Genomic DNA, 19,243 nt, shown 5'->3' with positions numbered 1-19,243 from the left:
CCTCTGCTCCCAAGCACATTCCCCTTTAGGGTGTCTTCCCACTTTCTTCACCTCCCACCTTGTTCTCCCCCCTCACTCTCCCTCTAGTTCATTTTCCTACTGCATAAAACATAAAACCCTTAAGTGACTCTCATGTCCTCCATAATAGGCCCCAGTTCACTTTCAGTCTAGTTTCTCAACATATCTCCTCCCATCCTAGCCAGGAAGTTGACTAGACAAGCTTATTCTTTGGTTTTGTTTCTTGAAAAAATTAATTTTTAAGATTAGCATATAGAAAAAAAGGTTTCATGTCATTTTCACACATGTGTCTTTATACTTGGTTCTTGTTTGTTCTCCTCCCCCATAGCCCTTGCCTCCCTCTGGCTGGTTTTATTGCCTGCATGTATGTAAGTGCACCTGTGTCATGCAATGCCAACAGAGGTTAGAAGAGGTTCTTGGATCTCCTAGAACTAGAGTTATTGACAGTTGTTAGCCACCATGTGGGTGCTGGGAACCAAACCTGGGTTCTCTGCAAGATCACCCAGTGCTCTTAACCACTGAGCCATCTTTCCAGTTCCAATCCTCTGCTTTCTTATACTGATTTCATTACCCTCTCCCCTCTTGTGATTCCCATTGCAGTTTCTTCTCTGTGTCTCTTTCTGTCTTTCTCTTTCTGTTTCTCTCTCTCTCTCTCTCTCTCTCTCTCTCTCTCTCCCCCCCCTCTCTCACACACACACACAATTTTAAGTTTAGGTTCCACGTTTAAGAGAAAAGATATATTTTTCTTTCTGAGTCTAATATACAGACTTATTCTTGCTTCCTTAAATTTCTACTCCTTAAGATTATTTTCTCCCTCTACCTGAGTAAGATCTTTCTTACTCAGGTCTTTCTTACACCATCTTTCAAGATCCCTGTCCTAGACTCCCTCCAATAGTACATCTTTTTCCATTATGCTGCTATAACAAAATACCATAGAATAAGTAATCTATAAACAATAGAAATTTATTTCTCACAACTCTGGGGGCTTTAAAACCAAACAGGTGTGTGTGTGTCTTTGGAAAACCCCATCTAAGTCTGTGTCCTCCAGAGATGATAAAGCTGTGTCCTTGTAGAAGGAAGGGAACAATAAGAAGACCAAGCCAACTGGCTCCAGCTGTCTGCAGCAGCCAATTTTTGCTCTTAAATTTCTTTTTCTCTCCTGACCCTTCTATGCTTCAGTTCATCTATTCATAAAATCAACTTAACAAGCCATCTTTCTCTCTCTGGGGTGCCTGATGTTTAGCTAATTAATGTTTGTGGCACATTTTGATAGCCTTAACTGAATGGCACTGATTTATAAAGAGCAGAGAATTGCTATAGTAAAAGAAATGTCAAGCGAGCTAATTTTCTCCCCACCAGCACAGCACCCTAGGAGTCATGCTTTTATATGTCTTTGGAACCTTAACACTTTAATGGGAATGTGAGGCACTCAAGTTTCCTGCTTTCTGAAGAATTGCAAGCATTTTCTCCCAGGAACACTGGACAACGGTTCTTTGATAAACGTGTTCACTGCCAACCTAAATAGATTCTACAAAGAATAATGATATCTATTTAGGAGTAGTAGAGCATTGCAATGGGAAGTGTGTGCCATAGTAAACACTGAATATATTCAAAGAAGTTGAGGCAAAAGCAAGTTTCTAAGTCAAAAATGAAGAAATTTACATATGCTAACTAACCACAAACTTCCTGGGTCCTAATGACCTGAGGAGTTGGTGTCAGCTCACTGGTGAAGGTCCCATCACTGGCCTTCACCATGAAAGTATTCCATGGAGAGCATCTTATCACACTGCACCCTTAATGCTAAAGATAAACTTTGATACAGAAATCTTTGTGTGTGCAGCACATGCAGAGCATGGGACAAATAGAGAGGGAGAAAGAAGGAAAGCAGGAAGCACTTGTGAAAGTACTTATCACAGGCAGGCAGGCATGAAACCTCCCTACTTTCTACCTCCCTGGCTCTAATTTTGTCTGGGTTAAATAAGAACAAATTCATCTCGGTATCAGCAATTTGCAGAACATCAAAAATCCCATGTAGAGGAGCAATTTAGCAATCTCTAGCAAAAGTGTTTGTACCCTATAACCAACCCAGCAGTTCGCCTTCTAGCTATCGGCTGCTGAGAAATTGCCACACAGGTGCACAATGATGTTCACTGCTACACATGTCTTAGGAGAGAAAAATTAAAAATGATCTCATAATCTACAGTAGGGAATGGATTAGCAGTACTTATGAACTCCACAGAATAGTTAAAAGAAGTCAAGTCTAAGCCAAGCATGACTGCACAAGCCCATCAGTCTATCACTTGGAACTCAGAGGCAGGAAGACCACTAGTTTGAGGCCAGCCTAGGTTATATATTAAGACACTTTCTCAAACAAACAAACAAAGGAGAAATGAAATTATTTCTGCATGCATCAATCTGGATAAATCTCAAAGCACAGTACTCACAATGTTGAGTAGAGAAGTTGGCAAAGGATGCATAAAATGTTATCATTTTAGTAAAATTTCAAAACACACAAAATGTTCTTCATGGATTTGCATGTATGTAGGAAAATCGTGAATATGCATGGGCATAATACATAGCAAGGGCAGTGTCCTGAACTTATCCTTAATGGGCTGAGGGTTAGAGGAAGGGGAAGACACAGACCGTGCAGCCCTGGGTTATACTTCTTTTGAGAGAGCACTTCCACAGAAAGAAATATCCTCGTATCCTCCCATAACACGAGAGATAAAAGATTGTACCAGAGTCCCCATTTGCAATCTTTAAAAGCCAAATGAAACAAAAGCTTCAATCTTCCCTTCCTTTCTCTTCTAGTGCTGGTGTTGGTAGAACTGGAACCTTCATTGCATTGGACAGAATCCTCCAGCAGTTGGACTCCAAAGACTCTGTGGACATTTATGGAGCAGTGCACGACCTAAGATTTCACAGGGTTCACATGGTCCAGACCGAGGTAAGGCTTACAGGGTGAAGGACACAGATGCCCTTGCCTCTACCTCACCTGCCCCACCCCCTCCAACAAAAATGTCTAGGGCTTTAGTCTGAGTAAGGGAAATAACTATGACACCTTAGAAAGAGAAAGAGAACTGAATAGAGACATTTTCTAGGACTTGTTATTTTGAAGCAAATATCAGTGAACTTGAGCATAATGGGTGCTCTTTTTTAATTGCATTTATTTGCTTATTTGCTTATTTATTTATTGTGTGTGTGCACCTGTGCCATGGTGTATGAATGGAAGTCAGAGGATAACTTGCAAGAGTTACTTTTCTCTTTCCACCATGTAGGCCCTAAGCACTAAACTCAGATTAATGGGCTTGGCGCAGGTACTTTATCCATTGAGACATCTCACTGACCCTAATGTGTGCTCTTTACTGAGCTGGCTGTTCAACTCAGGAAAGAATAATTTAGGTAGGTAGAAAGAAAGATGGAGTATTTCAATCAAATGAACTGTGCACAGGGAACTAGCTAGGCAGCCCATCTGGGAGCTTATTTCAAGATAAAATGGTTTATAAGAACTTCCATAATCTTCCAATCTCGTCTTTTCCCCTAGCTCCACCCCCTTTGCTTGTACCTTCATCTGGATTTTCCAAGGGCTGTTTCTCCATCAGGAAGGTTACATGTTTCCTTTTGAACAGTCCTTTGGTGTTTGCAAGTCATTTTAGACATGTTAACTCACAGTGTTATGTGTCATTCCCAGGCTAGGAAAATGAGGCCCAGAGGCTAAAGGGTTTTACACAAAACCCATAGCCATGAAGTGGCCAAACTGACTTGGATCCTATTCTAGAGAATCTTGGGCCCTTGAATAGCAAGCCCCAGAGCCTCAGAGTCAGATCTGTACCCCCCACGTATACCAAGTGCGTCTCTCTCCTGCATACACACCTTCCAAGGTTCAATTCCTCTTCCCATTGGATTTTCCAAGTTTTTGTTCAAGTAACTCTGGGGGAAAAAATACCAAAATCTAATAAGCATTCCACAGCTGTAAAGTTTTATCTACATGCTACCATAACCTCTTAAAGTCACAGTAGTCATGGAAACCACACAGGCAGCAGCGCTTCACAACTGGCATCCCACAGCAAGGCTTGCTTTGTGCTCTGCTGAACCAGCGATTCCAAAATCCTTTGTTCTCTGAATCCTTTTCTGGTTCAGCACATATTAATAGCCTGAAGAACTCACATTCTGTAGCACATTTGGCAAAAGACAGTTGTCACCCCGCCATCGCCCCCTGGAGGCAACATCCATTCCCCTGGTCTTCGCTACCACATTGCCCTGGGTGCTTTCTTCAATACTTTCTTCTTTATTTTCTCTTTTCTCCCCCTCCCGCTTCTTTCTTTTTGTTATTATTTCGCTTTTGAGGTTTTAAAAGGATTTACTTTGTTTTTTATTTATGCATATGTGTGTATGTCCATGTGTATGTGGGTACCCAGAAAGGGGGCGGGGCTGCCAGCATCCCCGGAGGCAGAGGCAGGCGGATTGCTGTGAGTTCAAGGCCAGCCTGGTCTCCATAGCAAGTTCCAGGCCAGCTGGGGCTACAGGGAGGCACTGTCTCAAAAAAAAAAAAAAAAAAAAAAAAAAAGTTACAGACTGTTGTGAGCTACCCAATGTGGATACTCAGACCTGAACTCTGGTCCTCTGCAAGAGCAGCACATACTCACAACCATTGAGCTATCTCTCTAGCCCCAGTTTGGGGGGCGTTTGTTTTTGGTCTCACTATATAGCTCAGGTTAGCCTTGCACTTGCAATCCTTAACTTCCAAGTTATAAGTATATACCACCATGACTAGCTAGTACTTTCATTATGGAGATTTATTTATCATTTTTTATTTACCATATTCCCAGTGTTTCTTTATAAAACTATTTAAGAGTATACAAGGCGGTTCAGTGACAAAGTGCTTACCTAACTTGTATGAGGCCCTGGGCTTGTTTACAAATGCCATAAGGAGGAAAAAAACACAAAAAGTAGGAAAATCAGATAATGAATCTCCATGTACCCAAAACCCGGCTTCTACAAATGGCAGTATGTTCTTTCCGCATCTCACGTCTTTCTCTAACCCCCTGATGCCATTAGAATATTTTAAAGCATATCCGTTATGTTATTTTATCCTCAAATAAATCTTCATATTCATATATATTTTACATATTTATGTAGATAGATACTTTTAAAACCATGACCACCGTGCCATTTATCACGCCTAACAATTTTAACTGGAATTCCTAAATACCATTTAATGTCCTAGTCAGTATTTCACTATTCCTACTTATTTTTAAAAGATTATCTTTTGTAAAACCTGGCTGGCTTTCATTCGAGTCCAAAGTCTACTGATTTCATTTAGTTGGAGTATCTTTAAACCTCTTCTGTCTATAATAGTTCTCAATCTCATTTGTTTTCCACACCATTTATTTGTCACAGAAACCAGCTCATTTGTTCCCTAGATTTTCTTGGTGGTCGTATATATTCCTTTACTCCTTGTGGTTTGGGCAGGGTGGCCATTAAATTCAGAGACTCCTAGGGCCACAGTGCTCCTCCATGTGCCTCCTGTTGCATCACAGTAGGAGGCAGATCATCCATGCCCCTCCGTCAGTTCAGGCCAAATCACCAGTGACCTCACAGTTCAGGCCCCACCGTCCATTATCAGGCTCCCTCATAAGTGTTTCATGACTTTAGCTGCCACTGAGGATTGCTGTCTAGCTGTTATTTCACTAAGGGTGATAGGATTATATCACCCACTCTAACCATCATCTTTCAAGTTTCTCCACCCTAAGAGTATGAGGTCTAGGGGGTAGAAACTTATTTCCCATCGCTGTATCAGTCTTTAAGATCTATTACATGAAAGAACACATGCCCTACAGTTATGTTGCTGAAAGTCAGCGTCAGTGTTTCACTTTATTATCACTTCCACAAATTCAGACTACAATTAATTTGTAGGCTGGGGAAGAAATGTCTAATGCATTGTAAGTAGTCTTGAGCTGTGTGTATGTGCTCGTGTGTGTGTGTGTGTGTGTGTGTGTGTGTGTGTGTATTGCTTGCGTATACACTCATGTCATATAATGCTGATGGAAGTCCACAAGGTCGGATCCCCTGGAACAGGAGTTATGGATGGTTGTTAGCCGCCATGTGGGTGCTGGCCCTCTGCAAGAGCAGCCAGTACTCTTAACAGCTGAGCCAGCTTTCCAGCCCCACCAAGCAGTTTTCCACAACTATAATCCCAGCTGATCAAGAGGACCTTGAATGTGAGACAAGTGTGGGTTACACAGTATGAGACCTTTTCTCAAATAAAAAGAATCCTAGGAACTTCCTACCACTTATAAAATGAAGTTCAAATTCCCCTTCTGTGTGCAACTTTTTTACACACATAAGCATGGCCCAGCTCCTCTTTCGTGTCTCCCTATGCCTACTTAAATTAAGGAAGCTTTCCCTCCTAGGACCTGAATGAAATTTTGAGAATTTTTTATAAGTCATGATGAAAACCATATTACAGGCCAATAGAAATTTCCTTTCTCCCTCTTATTCTTGGCCAACCAAAATCCCATACAGATCAGGGATTGTCTGTCTGTCTTGCTTTAATCCTCTGCCATACTTGGACAGTTCCTACAGCCTCAGACTCCCTGACCCCAAGCTAATCTCACTCGTTTGGGCACAAAGGGGTATAACCCACAGTCCAGCACTGGAGGTAACTGCTTCTTCAAAATAAAAAAGAAAGACATTTTGAGCCCTTGTATTATATTCCATAATGACATGTGGTCCCAACTTTCTTGTATCTTGAGAATCTGGGATGTAAAGGAATACAAGTCATCACAGTTTAAAGCAAATATATCAATCAGCAATGATTTCTAACCGACCGGGCAATAGGAGACTTGCAACTGTATTCTTCCTCTTAGCCTACCTTAGGGCAGATTTGTACCCTGACTCTGAGAAGGGCACTTAGATACAGCTAAACCTTGTTGAAGAAGAGCAGGCAATGAACATCCGTCCATTCCGTCAGCTGACATAAAAGAAAACCCTGGGATGCTGTAGGATGGGGTACGTCAGGTACCGTTTAGGAGGCTGCTGTGCTGGAGAGCTCTCCCAGAACTTGGGTAAGCTGCATTTTAGCTACACTGGACTCCCCACTGTTTCTAAAACACATACACACTTTCATGTTGTTTCTATCACTTGGAATGTCCTACTTTATTCCACCTCTCAAAGGTCATGTTTTCTCTATAGCTTGCTGTCTTCCTCTCCCCAAAGTGAACCCAAGGACTTCCTGACCTGTATGAAGCTTTGTACCCAATTCTAGTTTATCACCTTCTAGGTATTTGCTCACATGCCTGACCTTCTGCTAAACTATGCTCTCAGGGATCATGAACAGCTATACAGGAAATGCTATATACATCCTATGTAATTCTACAAATATTGGGGGAATTAAATGGAATGGAATATGTCAACACTGAGCCAGGGCTTCACTAATTAGAAAAAAAAGATCGTTCGTGACTTGAGGTTTACATTAGGGTTTTTTTTTTCATTGATATAAAGGAGGCACATTAACAATTTGATGTTTTTAGAAGCAATCATTTTTTGAAGGCACATTCTATTGGGAAAAGAAGAACTGATATTTAAGACAAGCCAAATTAATAGACAGTAATTAGTTTCAAAGCCCATGGTGGATCATTGTTGAAGAATTTATTAATAAGCTATGGCCCAAGTATAATAGAGTTCATTCACAGTTTACCTCTTTGATCCATAAGCAATTTAATTTAAAGTAAGAGTTACGCGTTGGATGAGAGGAAGTGGTAAGGTAATGGTAAACCATTTTAAATTGTCAAAAACACTTTCAGAAGAGTATCTCTTAGGATTTTCAAGACAGCCTAAAAAAATGAGTAGTATCTGTGAACTAAGCCTCACCTATGATTGATTTTTTAATGCCTTCTTAAAAAAAAAAAAAAAAAAAAAAAAAAAAATAGCTGTTAAGCCTCACCTATGATTGATTTTTTAATGCCTTCTTCTAGATGCAAAAATAATCTCCGTGGTAAAGCTCTTCCCAGCATGTGTGAGTTTCTAGGTTCAATTCCCAGCACAGCAAAAGAAAACAGAGGAGGGAGTAGGTAGAGTGTTTGCCTGGCATGCACAAAGCCCTGGGTTCAGTCCCCAGAACTGAATAATACTGGTAGTGATGGCATGTGCATGTAATACCAGCACTTGGGAGGCTAAGACTGGAGGATGAAGACATCAAGGTCAGCTCTGACTACATAGCAAGTTCAAGGCCAGCTTGGACTACATGAGACCCTGTGTCAAAAAACTAAAAAAAAAATGTCTTGATCTGTTGACTATCCTGGACTATCTTCTGAAATCCCATGGGTAGATGACCAGGCTAGCTTCCAATGAGCAACAGTACCTAGTGCTACCCATAAAAATAAGCACTGCCCATATTGAAAGATTGTTAGTGAGGGAAGAAATTTTATTTCCACTTTGTATCTCAAACTTGATGACATTAGTTACCTTAAACATAGTGTTAGGCAATAACTTTTGGTATCTACCTAATGGACATCGCTACCAAGTCCAATACTCTTGAATGACAAAGGGTATTGTGTGTAGAAGAGACCCTGGGCTCCTTGTTGTATAGAGAACAAACAGTTCGAGCAGGTTCACCATTGATCCTGGGGGGAAAATCAGTCTTCTTCTCGTGGGGTTATATTCTCCTCCCAGCCTCCTCACTCCCTGCATTCTGCCAATGACTGTATCATGAAAAGAAGCTCAAGGTCAAGCACTACAGATATACAGGCCTCTATCCCTTTAGTAAGGGTAGAAAGGAGTGGAACCCAGTGCATAAGTTGGGCTGCCTGTGGCCCACACACTGTTGTCAATGGAATCTTTGTGGTGTCTTTATGGTCACCAGAGCATTGACCCTTTTATATTTATATTTTTGTTAATTCCTGAGGCTAGAGAGATAGCTCAATGGTTAGGAGCACCAGTGGCTGAGCTGTGTGTCTGTCCTCACTGGGTAGCCCTCTGTAGGTCTCTGTAGTCTACTAGCATCTCTGAGGTTCTTCCATGGATTACACTTGGCACTAAGAGGGCAGAGATGAACTAGATGCCACTCTTGCACACAAAGCACTGGTTGCCAGTGGGTTAATCATACACATTGCCTCCCCCACTATATCTGCAAAAGAGGGGGAACAAAAGAGAAGAGAACACAGTGAATGCTGTTCTCGGAAGAAAAACCACGTAATGAGAAAATGAACTTTGAGGTCAGACTTCCAGAATCAAGTCCAAGTGTCCTATTTATTAGTGGTGCCACCTTGGAGAAGGTAATGAACTTCTCTGAGTCAGTTTATATTGATAATTCTATTTACTTCACAAGGGTGCTGAACTCATAGAATGAGTTATGTAAAGCAAAAGCACAATGTATGGCATTCATTGTTGTGTTTCATTTGTGAAAGGCCTACTATGTACCTCTAGGCACTCAGCACATACTGTAAAAACATGCATCATCTGAATATTTTATTTATTGTTTTTATTTTTTGTGTATGAGTGTATTGCCTGCATGTATGTAAGTATACCCGTGTCATGAAATGCCCATGAAAGTCAGAAGAGGGCATTGGATTCCCCTAGAACTAGCATTATGGATGGTTGTTAGCTGTCATGTGAATGCTGGGAACCAAACCTGGGTCCTCTGAAAGAACAGCCACTGCTCTTAACCACTTAGCCATCCAGCCTCACAGGCATCATTGAAAAAGAATGAACAGGGGTTGAGGAGATGGTTCAGTCAGTAAAGTGCTTGATGTGCAATCATGAGGACCTGAATTCAGATCTCCAGCACCCACATAAGAAGCCAGGCTGCATAGTGAACTCTAGGCCAGCTACAGTACAGAGCGAGACCCTATCTCAAAAAAAAGAGAAAGAGAGAAAAAGAAGAAAAGAAAATTTGCTAACCGCAAAGTCCCACCATCTGTGGTTGTTTGTGACAGTCCCTCATCTCTCCTGTGCTTGAGGACAGGTCATCCTCTGATATGTTTTCTGCTTCTCCACAGTGTCAGTACATATATCTGCATCAGTGTGTGAGAGACGTCCTCAGAGCAAGAAAGCTACGGAACGAACAAGAAAACCCCCTGTTTCCAATCTATGAAAATGTGAATCCAGAGTATCACAGAGGTAAGAGCTTACTTCAGTAAGTTGTACTTCTCTAATTTTTTAGTTCGGTTTTCAAATTATGGTCAATCTAGCAGCTATTATTAGCCTTGTCCAATAGGCATTCTTCTTCCACCCAGAAAAAGTAGCAACAGAGAGGTGAGGGAGGGTACGGTGGAGTGCTGGGGATGGAACCCAGGCTGACATGACAAACAAGTGCTCTACTGCTGAACTGGGTCCCCAGGCCCTCTGCCCTCTGTCTACCTAGCCCAGCATGCCCTCTGTGAAGGCCTCTGCATAACATTTCTTTTCTAAGACCTAAGTCTATAGAACACACTGAAATTGCAACTAGAAATGAAAATTAGAAAATTATTTTGAAGAAGAATTTGGCAGTCAAGTTTTCAGAGTCCTTAATGTGTCCTTATCCATGACCCAATATTTCTTCTACTGCTCTAAGTACAGAAAATGCTTTATGCAAAAAACTTCTCACAGTTAAAGCTGGAGTGGAAAACACTAATCCAATAGAGGACTGTGTTTGCTGGGCTGGCCTGGAACTCCTGGGCTCAAACAATTCTCCCACCTCAGTCTTGTGATTAGTGGCACTAAATATACATGCCATGACCCCTGGCTCCAGAATAATATTTTTGAGATATTATAATAATATGAATATTCCTATAAGGAAGCTTGTCTTGGTCCATTTTTAATTTTTTAATTTAATTAATTGATGTATATATTTTTAAAATTAATTTCTATTTTTTATGTATGAGTATTTTGCCTGTATGTATGTAAGTGCACTTGCGTCATGCAGTTCTCAAAGAGGCCAGAAGAGGGTATTGGATCCCCTGGAACTGAAGTAATGGACAGTTGTTAGCTCCCATGTGGGTGCTGGGAACTGAACCTGGGTCCTCTGGAAGAACAGGCAGTGTTCTTAACTGCTGAGCTATCCCTCCAGCCCCATGGTCCATTTTGTGTTGCTAGGACAAAATACTTGAGACTGGGTACTTGATAAAGACAGGAGACTTGGACTGGGGATGCAGCTTGGTGGTAGAGCTCATACTTAGCATGCAGGAGGCCCTGGGTTCAGTCTCTAGCACCACAAAGAAAAAAAAGCAAAAGAAAAGAGGAAAATCTAAGATCAGGGCTGAAGAAATGGCTCAGCAAGTAAGAGCACTGACTGCTCTTGCTGAGGACCCAGATTTGGTTTCCAGCATCCACACGGTGGCTAACAACCATCTATAACTCCAGTTCCAGGGCATCTGATGCCATCTTCTGGCCTCCATCAACATTGCACAACATGGATGCACTTACACACATGCAGGCTAACACTCACATACATAAAATTAAAATTAATAAAGTTTAAGAATTAAAAGAGTTAAAGATTAGGCAGACCTCAGAAGTTTGTGCTCTGGTAGGGCCCAGCAGCTAGTTATGTTAGTTACATCAGGTGATAGCACACATGAGAGACAAAGCAGGAAACTAAGGAGAAGCCAACCTTGTTCCTTCATAACACCCTGCTCTGTGGGATCTAATCCATACCTGTGAGGCCCGACTAACATTGAGAGACCAGAGATAAGTATTTGCTGGACCCATATTGACCTCCCACAGTGGGGCCATCCTGACCTCCCACAGTGCTCCCACTTCTTACTGGTCCCACCACTTTTCAGTATTCTTACACTAGGCACAAAACACCTGTCCACTGAACCTTTGAGTGACAAAGTTTATCTAAACCATAACACAAATGAAGGAAAGGAGAATGTAAAACACACAGAAGCAGTGCATATAGTGGGTAATAGACTGCAAGGAATCAGTCAAGTACATTTCTCTGAACAATAGAAGACTATGCAATCGCTTTCTTCTATTTTACCATCTTTTCTAGAACAAAAATGTGACATGTTTTAAATTTTAAAATTCAGGAGTAAAAAAGAGCATAAACTTTATAAGACACTGCTTTCATCAAGTGATTATTAACTGACAAGTGGAGGGCCTTTTTGCCTCTTCAATTCTGGACCACCAATAAGACCACATCAGCTGTCTGTGACTGGAAAGGGACATTATATTACTGACCTGCTACTGCCTCCCAGAGACCTCAGGTCCTTGCCAGCAGGGCTGAGATCTACCTATAAATTGGATATTTTTTCTTTGATGGATGTCATTTTAGACCTGTCTTAACTGCGTTTCTAAATGCTGTTCGCCTGACAATGTCTCCTATTGTTTGTTTAGCTCCACTCTCTGCCCACCCACCCTGAGTTATTTAGAGGAGAGCTTTATAAATCAAATAATCCTTTTGTGTTGTAAATAACTACCCCCTAATTTATCTGTAGAATAAATTAAGGTTTTTGCCTGACAGTTTCTTTAAGGAACTCCAGGATGGTGGGGTTTGGAGGGTGGATTTTAGAGGCTCCTTTGTCTTGTGTTAACTTGCTTGAGAATCTTTTTTAGGTTACTCTTGGGCATGCCTAAAAGAAGTTAACTGTGGGTTAGAGAAAGATTGCCCCATCCCAAAGGATAAGATTCATATCCTAGCTCTGGCGCTGCCTATTATGCAACCCTTGGGGGTCACTCTGCCTCTGGGCCTGTGGCTTCCTCTATAACCCAGAGGGGTTAAATGAGGGGCTAGAGAGATGGCTCAGTGGTTAAGAGCACTTGCTGCTCTCGCAAAGGACTTGGGCTGGGTCAGCATTCACATGGTGGCTCATAACTGTCTGTAACTCCAGTTCCAGGAGTTCTAACACTCTCTTCTGAAATTTGTGGGATACACATGGTACACATACATACATGTAGGTACTCACATATACATATAAAATAAAATAAATAAATCTTGAAAAAAAAATCAGAGGGGATGAATGTACATCCCGAGCTCCTTCCAAATCTGGGAAACTGTTTCTAAATGGAGTGCACTGGCCCCACAGAGAGGCTCTCATCCTAAACCACATGAAGCTTTATGGATATTCACCTCATCCTAAAACACGTGGAGCTTTAGTGATGTCTATTAGTCTCTCCTATTTGTAATTTTCACAAACAGGACCACTGTGACATTCTCTCTTATGTCTCTAACTACACTGTCCTTGCTTTTAGATGCAGTCTATTCAAGACACTAAGAATGCACCAGAAGCCTTGCTGGATAAAGTTTTTCACAATGTGATTAAAAAACAAAACAAAACAAAACAAAACAAAAAACCTTGCTTCAGGCCCTACAGAGGTGCCAGCTATTTCTGTTGATACTATGTATAATTTATTAATCTGGAGAATGTTAAAGAATTTATGTAATTTAAAGGTAATAGATATTATTGTACAGAGTTGTATTTTGTAGTTTCTCCTGTAAATATGTATTTTTTCATAATGTTTAATATTAAGCTTTATATAAGACTATTTTTTCCACACTGAAGTGTTCATGGCTTGTTCTACATAAACTAATTCAACCTGTGTGACAGGACCACTGGTGAAATGTGTGTAGAGGAAGTTGCAAGGACAATCCTTGGGGTCATGTTTCTTATCTGCCTCAACAATCACTGAATAAGACAAAGGGCAGAGCTGGAGCCAATTACAGCAAGCCCAGCTTTGCTGAGCTACTGTCTAAAGAGCCATGGAATCCAAAGAGGACACATATTCTGTTAGGATGAATATAACAGTAAAAGATTAGGACTGGGGTGACACCTTTGTGGTAGAGCTTATGCCTAGCATAGGTTCAATCCCAGAACCAAGAAATTAAAAAGATAAAGGATTAGACAGCATCAAAGCTGAGCTAAATCACTGTGCCTAAACTAGATGTTCCTTCCCCTTTCTCCTGCCAGAGAAGTGAGGCATGGTCAGCCCAGGAGCCTTGTAATTTGGGGTAGCTCAGGATGCAGTGTAGAGGGTTCTGGAGTGATGCAAACAGACATGCAGAATACCTTCTGTCAAGAATGCCAGCCGTACATCTGACTGGAAACTAACATACAAAGCATGCTACATTCCTACAGCATTCACACTTGGCTTTCCCATGGGAAGAAGATGTGGTGGTAGATTATGTGCCCAGTCAGAGAAAGGATGGCACAGCAACCCGTTCATAGAAAGGTCTATAGCATCACATATAATGAATCAGAAACCAAACAATAGTGAAAACAAAAACTCAGCAGTCCTTAGTCTAAAATCTTCTGAAAGACTTTTATCCTCAATATCTGTGCCTTATTTTGAGCATAACAAATTTCAGTGAGTCAGGAACTGGGTTTTACACACATCAAGATCCAGTTCCTACAACTTTCCTCAGAAAAATCTAAAAAAGTATCTGTATGGACTATGCCTAAGCAAATGAGCAGGAGACATTTACTTCTAATGGGGTCACATTTTTGTTGTTTTCTGAGTTTCATTTGAAGAAACAACACATTTCTCTTGAAAGTATGCATTTTTTTAACCTACCATAAATTCCCATACATAATAAAATGAATATAATTGGCATAATAATTGAAGATGGCTAACAATAGCTAAAAACATTTTAATTTTTATTCATAAATACACTATAATATTTATAATTGCCTAACTACACCTAATCTAGAAACCTTTGTGGAATTATTTGAAGATCATCAAAACCAGTGGAACAGTCCATAAGGATGCCTGTGGTGGCAGTGCGAGCATTCAGAGTGCTCACGGCATCACTGTGCCCCTTGTCCTTGTGAAATGATACTGTTATGCTCTGATTCTTTATCCACAAACTCATTGGCTCTTCTGGACAGAGGTGTAAAAGATGGAGCTATATCTCTACGGAGAAAATAGAGATCGGACATCTATGAAATGTAGTGTCGGTTAGGAATCACTTTTCCTAGCGTGAAAGAAAAGTCAGACTGGAGACGCCCCTCAGCAGCAGCACACTTGTGTAGTCACCTCCAGAGGTCCAACCCTATCCCTCCCCCAGGAAAAAGAGTCAAGAGGAGAACAAAATGGAATTTTAATAAATTCATTTTCAGCTTTCCATTTATTCAGAAAAGGATTTTAACAAGTGCCTGAAACCTGCTAGGCACAGAATGTGTGCTGCTTCACCCAGAAAGAGAAAAGGGGATAGTGAAGTTAGCAACCATCACTGTTTTCAGTTGAACTTAAAGGAGGGCCTAGGTGAGGGGATGAGAGACTAGAGGCAGCGAAGCACAGTGGTCACTTTCCACAAGGCACTTGCTAGCAAGCGCTGACAATGTTTCAACAGTAAACCACTAGATGCAGAAGAGAAATCAGTTAATTGTACAAGCCAGAAATTACAACTGCAAAAACCCTACATATCTGGAACCATAAATGACACTCGAATACCCTTGAAGCATCTGAGGTGGAATCAGAATTACAGAAATGAGCATGGCTTGGGAAAACCATACATTCTTTAAATCTAATCCAGGAAATATCGATTCTTCCTCTATACCTAATTTTAAATCTCTTTAACAATGAATATATTGCTATTCAATCTCACTCCCAGAAAGAGAGAATAGAAATCTAGTTGATATAGTCAATAAATTTAGCAGAGATCCAGACTGGAAATGGAACTCAGTGGTAAAATGCTTGTCTGGCCTGGGGGAGGTCCAGGGTTCAATCTCTGGTACCACAAAATAAGCAAGGTAAGAAAGGTTTTCTTGACATTCAGCTCCTTTGGATGCATTTCCCCTTAATTGCATCATGTGGCTGTGCCTTGGTAAACACTCCACTTCCTGCAGGCATCCTGTCTGCACCTGTGTGCTGCTCTTTAATCATCAGGCTTCAAAGTGCTTCTGAGCTATCAAATCTTGAGAGAGTCTGTCTTGCATCTTAATAATTATTTATCCAAGTTCCTTATAATTAACTCCTTTAATCTCTTCACATTAAATCAATTTTATATTATCATTTTGCTTCTCCCTGGAAAACTGCCAATTTTTCCACTCTTAATTCAGGTTTTCAAGGACTCATCTTCCTGTCTGGACTTGCCCATGTTTGTCCTAAGTCATTTCCCATCCCATAATGCTTGAGTTCCACTATCCCGCTCCTTGCCTTCTTCCTTTGAATATGTTCCCTGTGCCAGGTGAATCTTCTTTTCCTTTCCTCTCCTTTCATCCATTGGTAACATTTCATAAACTGAACATTGTAGAAGAAAAATCATGACTTCATTTTTCATTATTAAAATGGCAACAGCATAGCAGTTGGGGTCAGTTATATATGGGAAGGTCTTTAATTTTGTTATTACCTCTTGGAAGAAAGCTCAAAGTGACATGAGAAAATAATATGGAATGGTTTAACAGATGTCCAGCAATACAAAAATAGGGCTCACATGTTACACTTAACGCTGATTCTCTTGCCTTGGTGCCTAAGGATCCAACTCCTTATATTAAACGCATTCCTCTCTCTTTGCAATAAAATAATCTGTCATATACTAAACTCCTGCTCAATTAGTTTTATGAGCATTTTTGTAAGGTTTACATCTTGAAACTACCAGGTCTGTACAACAGTGAGTGCTTGTATCAGAACCCCAGCCCTGGTGTGCTCTAAAAATTTTGGGGGGGAGGTCTTTTTGAGACAGGGTCTCCCGTAGCCCCAGCTGGCCTGGTAGTCACTATGTAGATCAAGCTGACCTTGAACTCACAGAGATCCACCTGCCTCTGGGCTCCTGCGTGCTAGGATTAAAGGCATGTGCCACCCATTGTTCACCCAAGCTGCCCAGGCCAAATCCCAGACAACAGTGAATAGTGACAGTACTAAACTACTTGTTTACGGTAGTGGTGCAGGGGTTTTCTGGATTCCATTTCACTGAAGAAATAAATGTAACTTATCAGCCAGGACAGAGTGGTAAGAAGGTACGAGTGTTCCTTCTCTCTATGGCAGCAAATGAGTTGAAGAGTCAACATAGAAAATGGCACATCTGCCTGAGATTCCAAATAGAACAGCATCAGGTATTCAAACAATGTCTCACATCAAAGAAGCTTTAAAACTGTGACTGCAGAAAGGAAGTAAAATGCTCCAAAGAAGGGAAAATACTGAAAAAGGGCCAATCGAAGCAGACATCATCGGAAGACACAATGGCATCTTTGTGGTGAGGTTGTTCTCTGAGACAGACAGGCTGAATGAACATCCCCAACCCTGAAATCTGAAACTCAAAGTGCTCCAAAGTCCAAGGGCTTTTGTGAGCACTGCAGTGGGAAGCTCCACACCTGACCTTGTGTAATGTGTCAGTCAGAACACAGGTACACTAAAAATACCTCGTAAAATTAAAAATCAGCTACGTGTACAAGGCACATGTGAGACGGAAATAAATTTCACATCTAAACTTGGGTTTCAACTCAAAATTCTTATCTTACATATGCAAACAACCCGAAAATTTCTTAAAACCCTGGACCAATTTTGGTTGCACAGGTCTCGGATAAAGGATCCTTCACCTGTGTTTCTTTTCTTGCACTTCACTTTAACTTTGTTGGTCAGGTGATTTAGTTGATTAAATAATTAAATTGACTCATTTAATTTTTGAATTAACCAGGAGTGTGACTAAATTTACTGGGTTTGGCATTGCAGACACTCACCTTAGACTCTTACAATGCAGAATGACTTCAGAAGTGTTTGACCATTTCAGTTGAAATGTGGGATGACATTCGATGCAGCCATGATAACAGCAAAAATCTGCTCTGTTCTAAAAATATGTCTAGCAATGAAAACATTTCTGGCTGAAAGAATACTCGACTTGTAGGGAGGCTCCCTTCAAATAAATGTAAGGTTTTTTTTAAGAATTGTCGATTCAGATAATGTTCACTAAGTAAGGAAGTTGTTGGTGAATACTTCCAAAGTAGGAGCTTATGTAATGGAAATAAAAGGCATATTAAAATATTTAACAAAAATTATTCTTATAACTTATATGCCAAAGCTCATGATCTTATATAAGACACCAAAATAAGTTGTTCAAAACTGTGAATAACGTCAGACAAATGTAATGTAGCCCTTCTTAGAATAGTCAGGAGAAGGATTAGTTATGGCTGTTTTCTGCCTCAAGAACTATCATCCTTGTCCTAACAGCAAGCCTTCTATTATGTTTGAGATAGTTACTGTATTTTAATAACTATGTGTGTAAATAAGCACTGGGTTGAGAAAGGGATGCATACAATTGTGGCTTTAGGAGTCCAGTGGAGCCGAGCAGCATCCATCTGCCAGTTAGTGGAACAGTCTGCACCAGTGTTCATGGGGTCTCCTAGCGTCATCCACTCTGAAAAGAGGGGGCACCAGTCACTTGAAGTGACTTCATCTCACTCTTGTTTGTGAGGCTTCTCCAAGGACAAAGAGAAAACCGCTTCTTCCACCTTACAGAGAATAGTTCACAATTCATGCATGTCCTGCATGCACTGTGTGGAGTGGAAATGGTTCTGGGCCTCATGTTTTGGATGCTAAGTAGTCTACTATTTGTTAAGTCCACAGAGGTGCAGCTGACCACTTCTTTGTCTGTGTGAAGCATGAATATATTATGTAAATAAATCCAGCAACTGAATTTATTATGTTCTATAATAGAGCATTTTTATATTTTAAAAATCATTTACTTATTCTCTGCAAATCCAGTTAAATGGCAGTAAATAATTCTATTTTTTCATATTATAGCATCTACCCACAGTATTGTATTTGTAACCAATACTATTTGAACCAAGAACCCCATTAGCCTTTCTATTTAAATAATATATGTGCTTAATATATTTTCATATTTGTGACTGTTTAAAAAATACATAGAATATTGCATACCCCCTCGCCAATGTAGAAATAAAACTGCTGCTTGTTGAAGGAGTGTGTCCTGTCTTCTATTTGCCTATTTCTCACTTAAGTTTTATCATCCTCTGCTCAGGGAAAAGGTCAAAAATTGGCTGCTTTTAAATGAGAAAAATCTTGCAGGCCATTACCATGAACCGTGTGGCTGTCTTAACCTCTGTCCAGTAAGTGCTGAGTTGGTTGCCAAGGGCACTGTGAACATATAATGGACTCTGCAGTCGGCTGCCTCTATGAAAAATTCCTGTTTTCACACCTTCAGTTCATTAGCAACCAAAAATGCTATCCATTACCCACAGTGCTGCTGCACTCTCAGAGGCTTGGAGCTGCGAGCCCTTTAGACACTCCACACATTAGTGGGCAGTGTGACATTTGCTGGAGAGCTGCGGTGCTGACTTCCAGAATTATGAAT

General features: G+C 40.7%; 1 protein-coding gene across 3 annotated transcripts in view; it reads left to right on the top strand.

The window, feature by feature from the left end:
• The window catches only part of Ptprb (protein tyrosine phosphatase receptor type B), a 129,875-nt gene extending 111,026 nt beyond the window's left edge, over positions 1 to 18,849 (top strand). For all 3 annotated transcript variants that reach the window (XM_008830046.3, XM_008830045.3, XM_008830044.3), the window contains 3 exons: positions 2,830 to 2,965; positions 10,017 to 10,137; positions 13,189 to 18,849. In XM_008830046.3, the coding sequence (XP_008828268.1) occupies positions 2,830 to 2,965; positions 10,017 to 10,137; positions 13,189 to 13,211 (280 nt within the window). In that variant the 3' untranslated portion in view covers positions 13,212 to 18,849. The remainder of the gene's footprint in view (positions 1 to 2,829; positions 2,966 to 10,016; positions 10,138 to 13,188) is intronic.
• Positions 18,850 to 19,243: the final 394 nt, after the last annotated feature.

The sequence above is a fragment of the Nannospalax galili genome, unplaced genomic scaffold, assembly GCF_000622305.1.
Source record: "Nannospalax galili isolate Female #2095 unplaced genomic scaffold, S.galili_v1.0 scaffold74, whole genome shotgun sequence".
Lineage (NCBI taxonomy): Eukaryota > Metazoa > Chordata > Mammalia > Rodentia > Spalacidae > Nannospalax > Nannospalax galili.
This window is presented reverse-complemented; position numbering and strand designations above follow the sequence as displayed.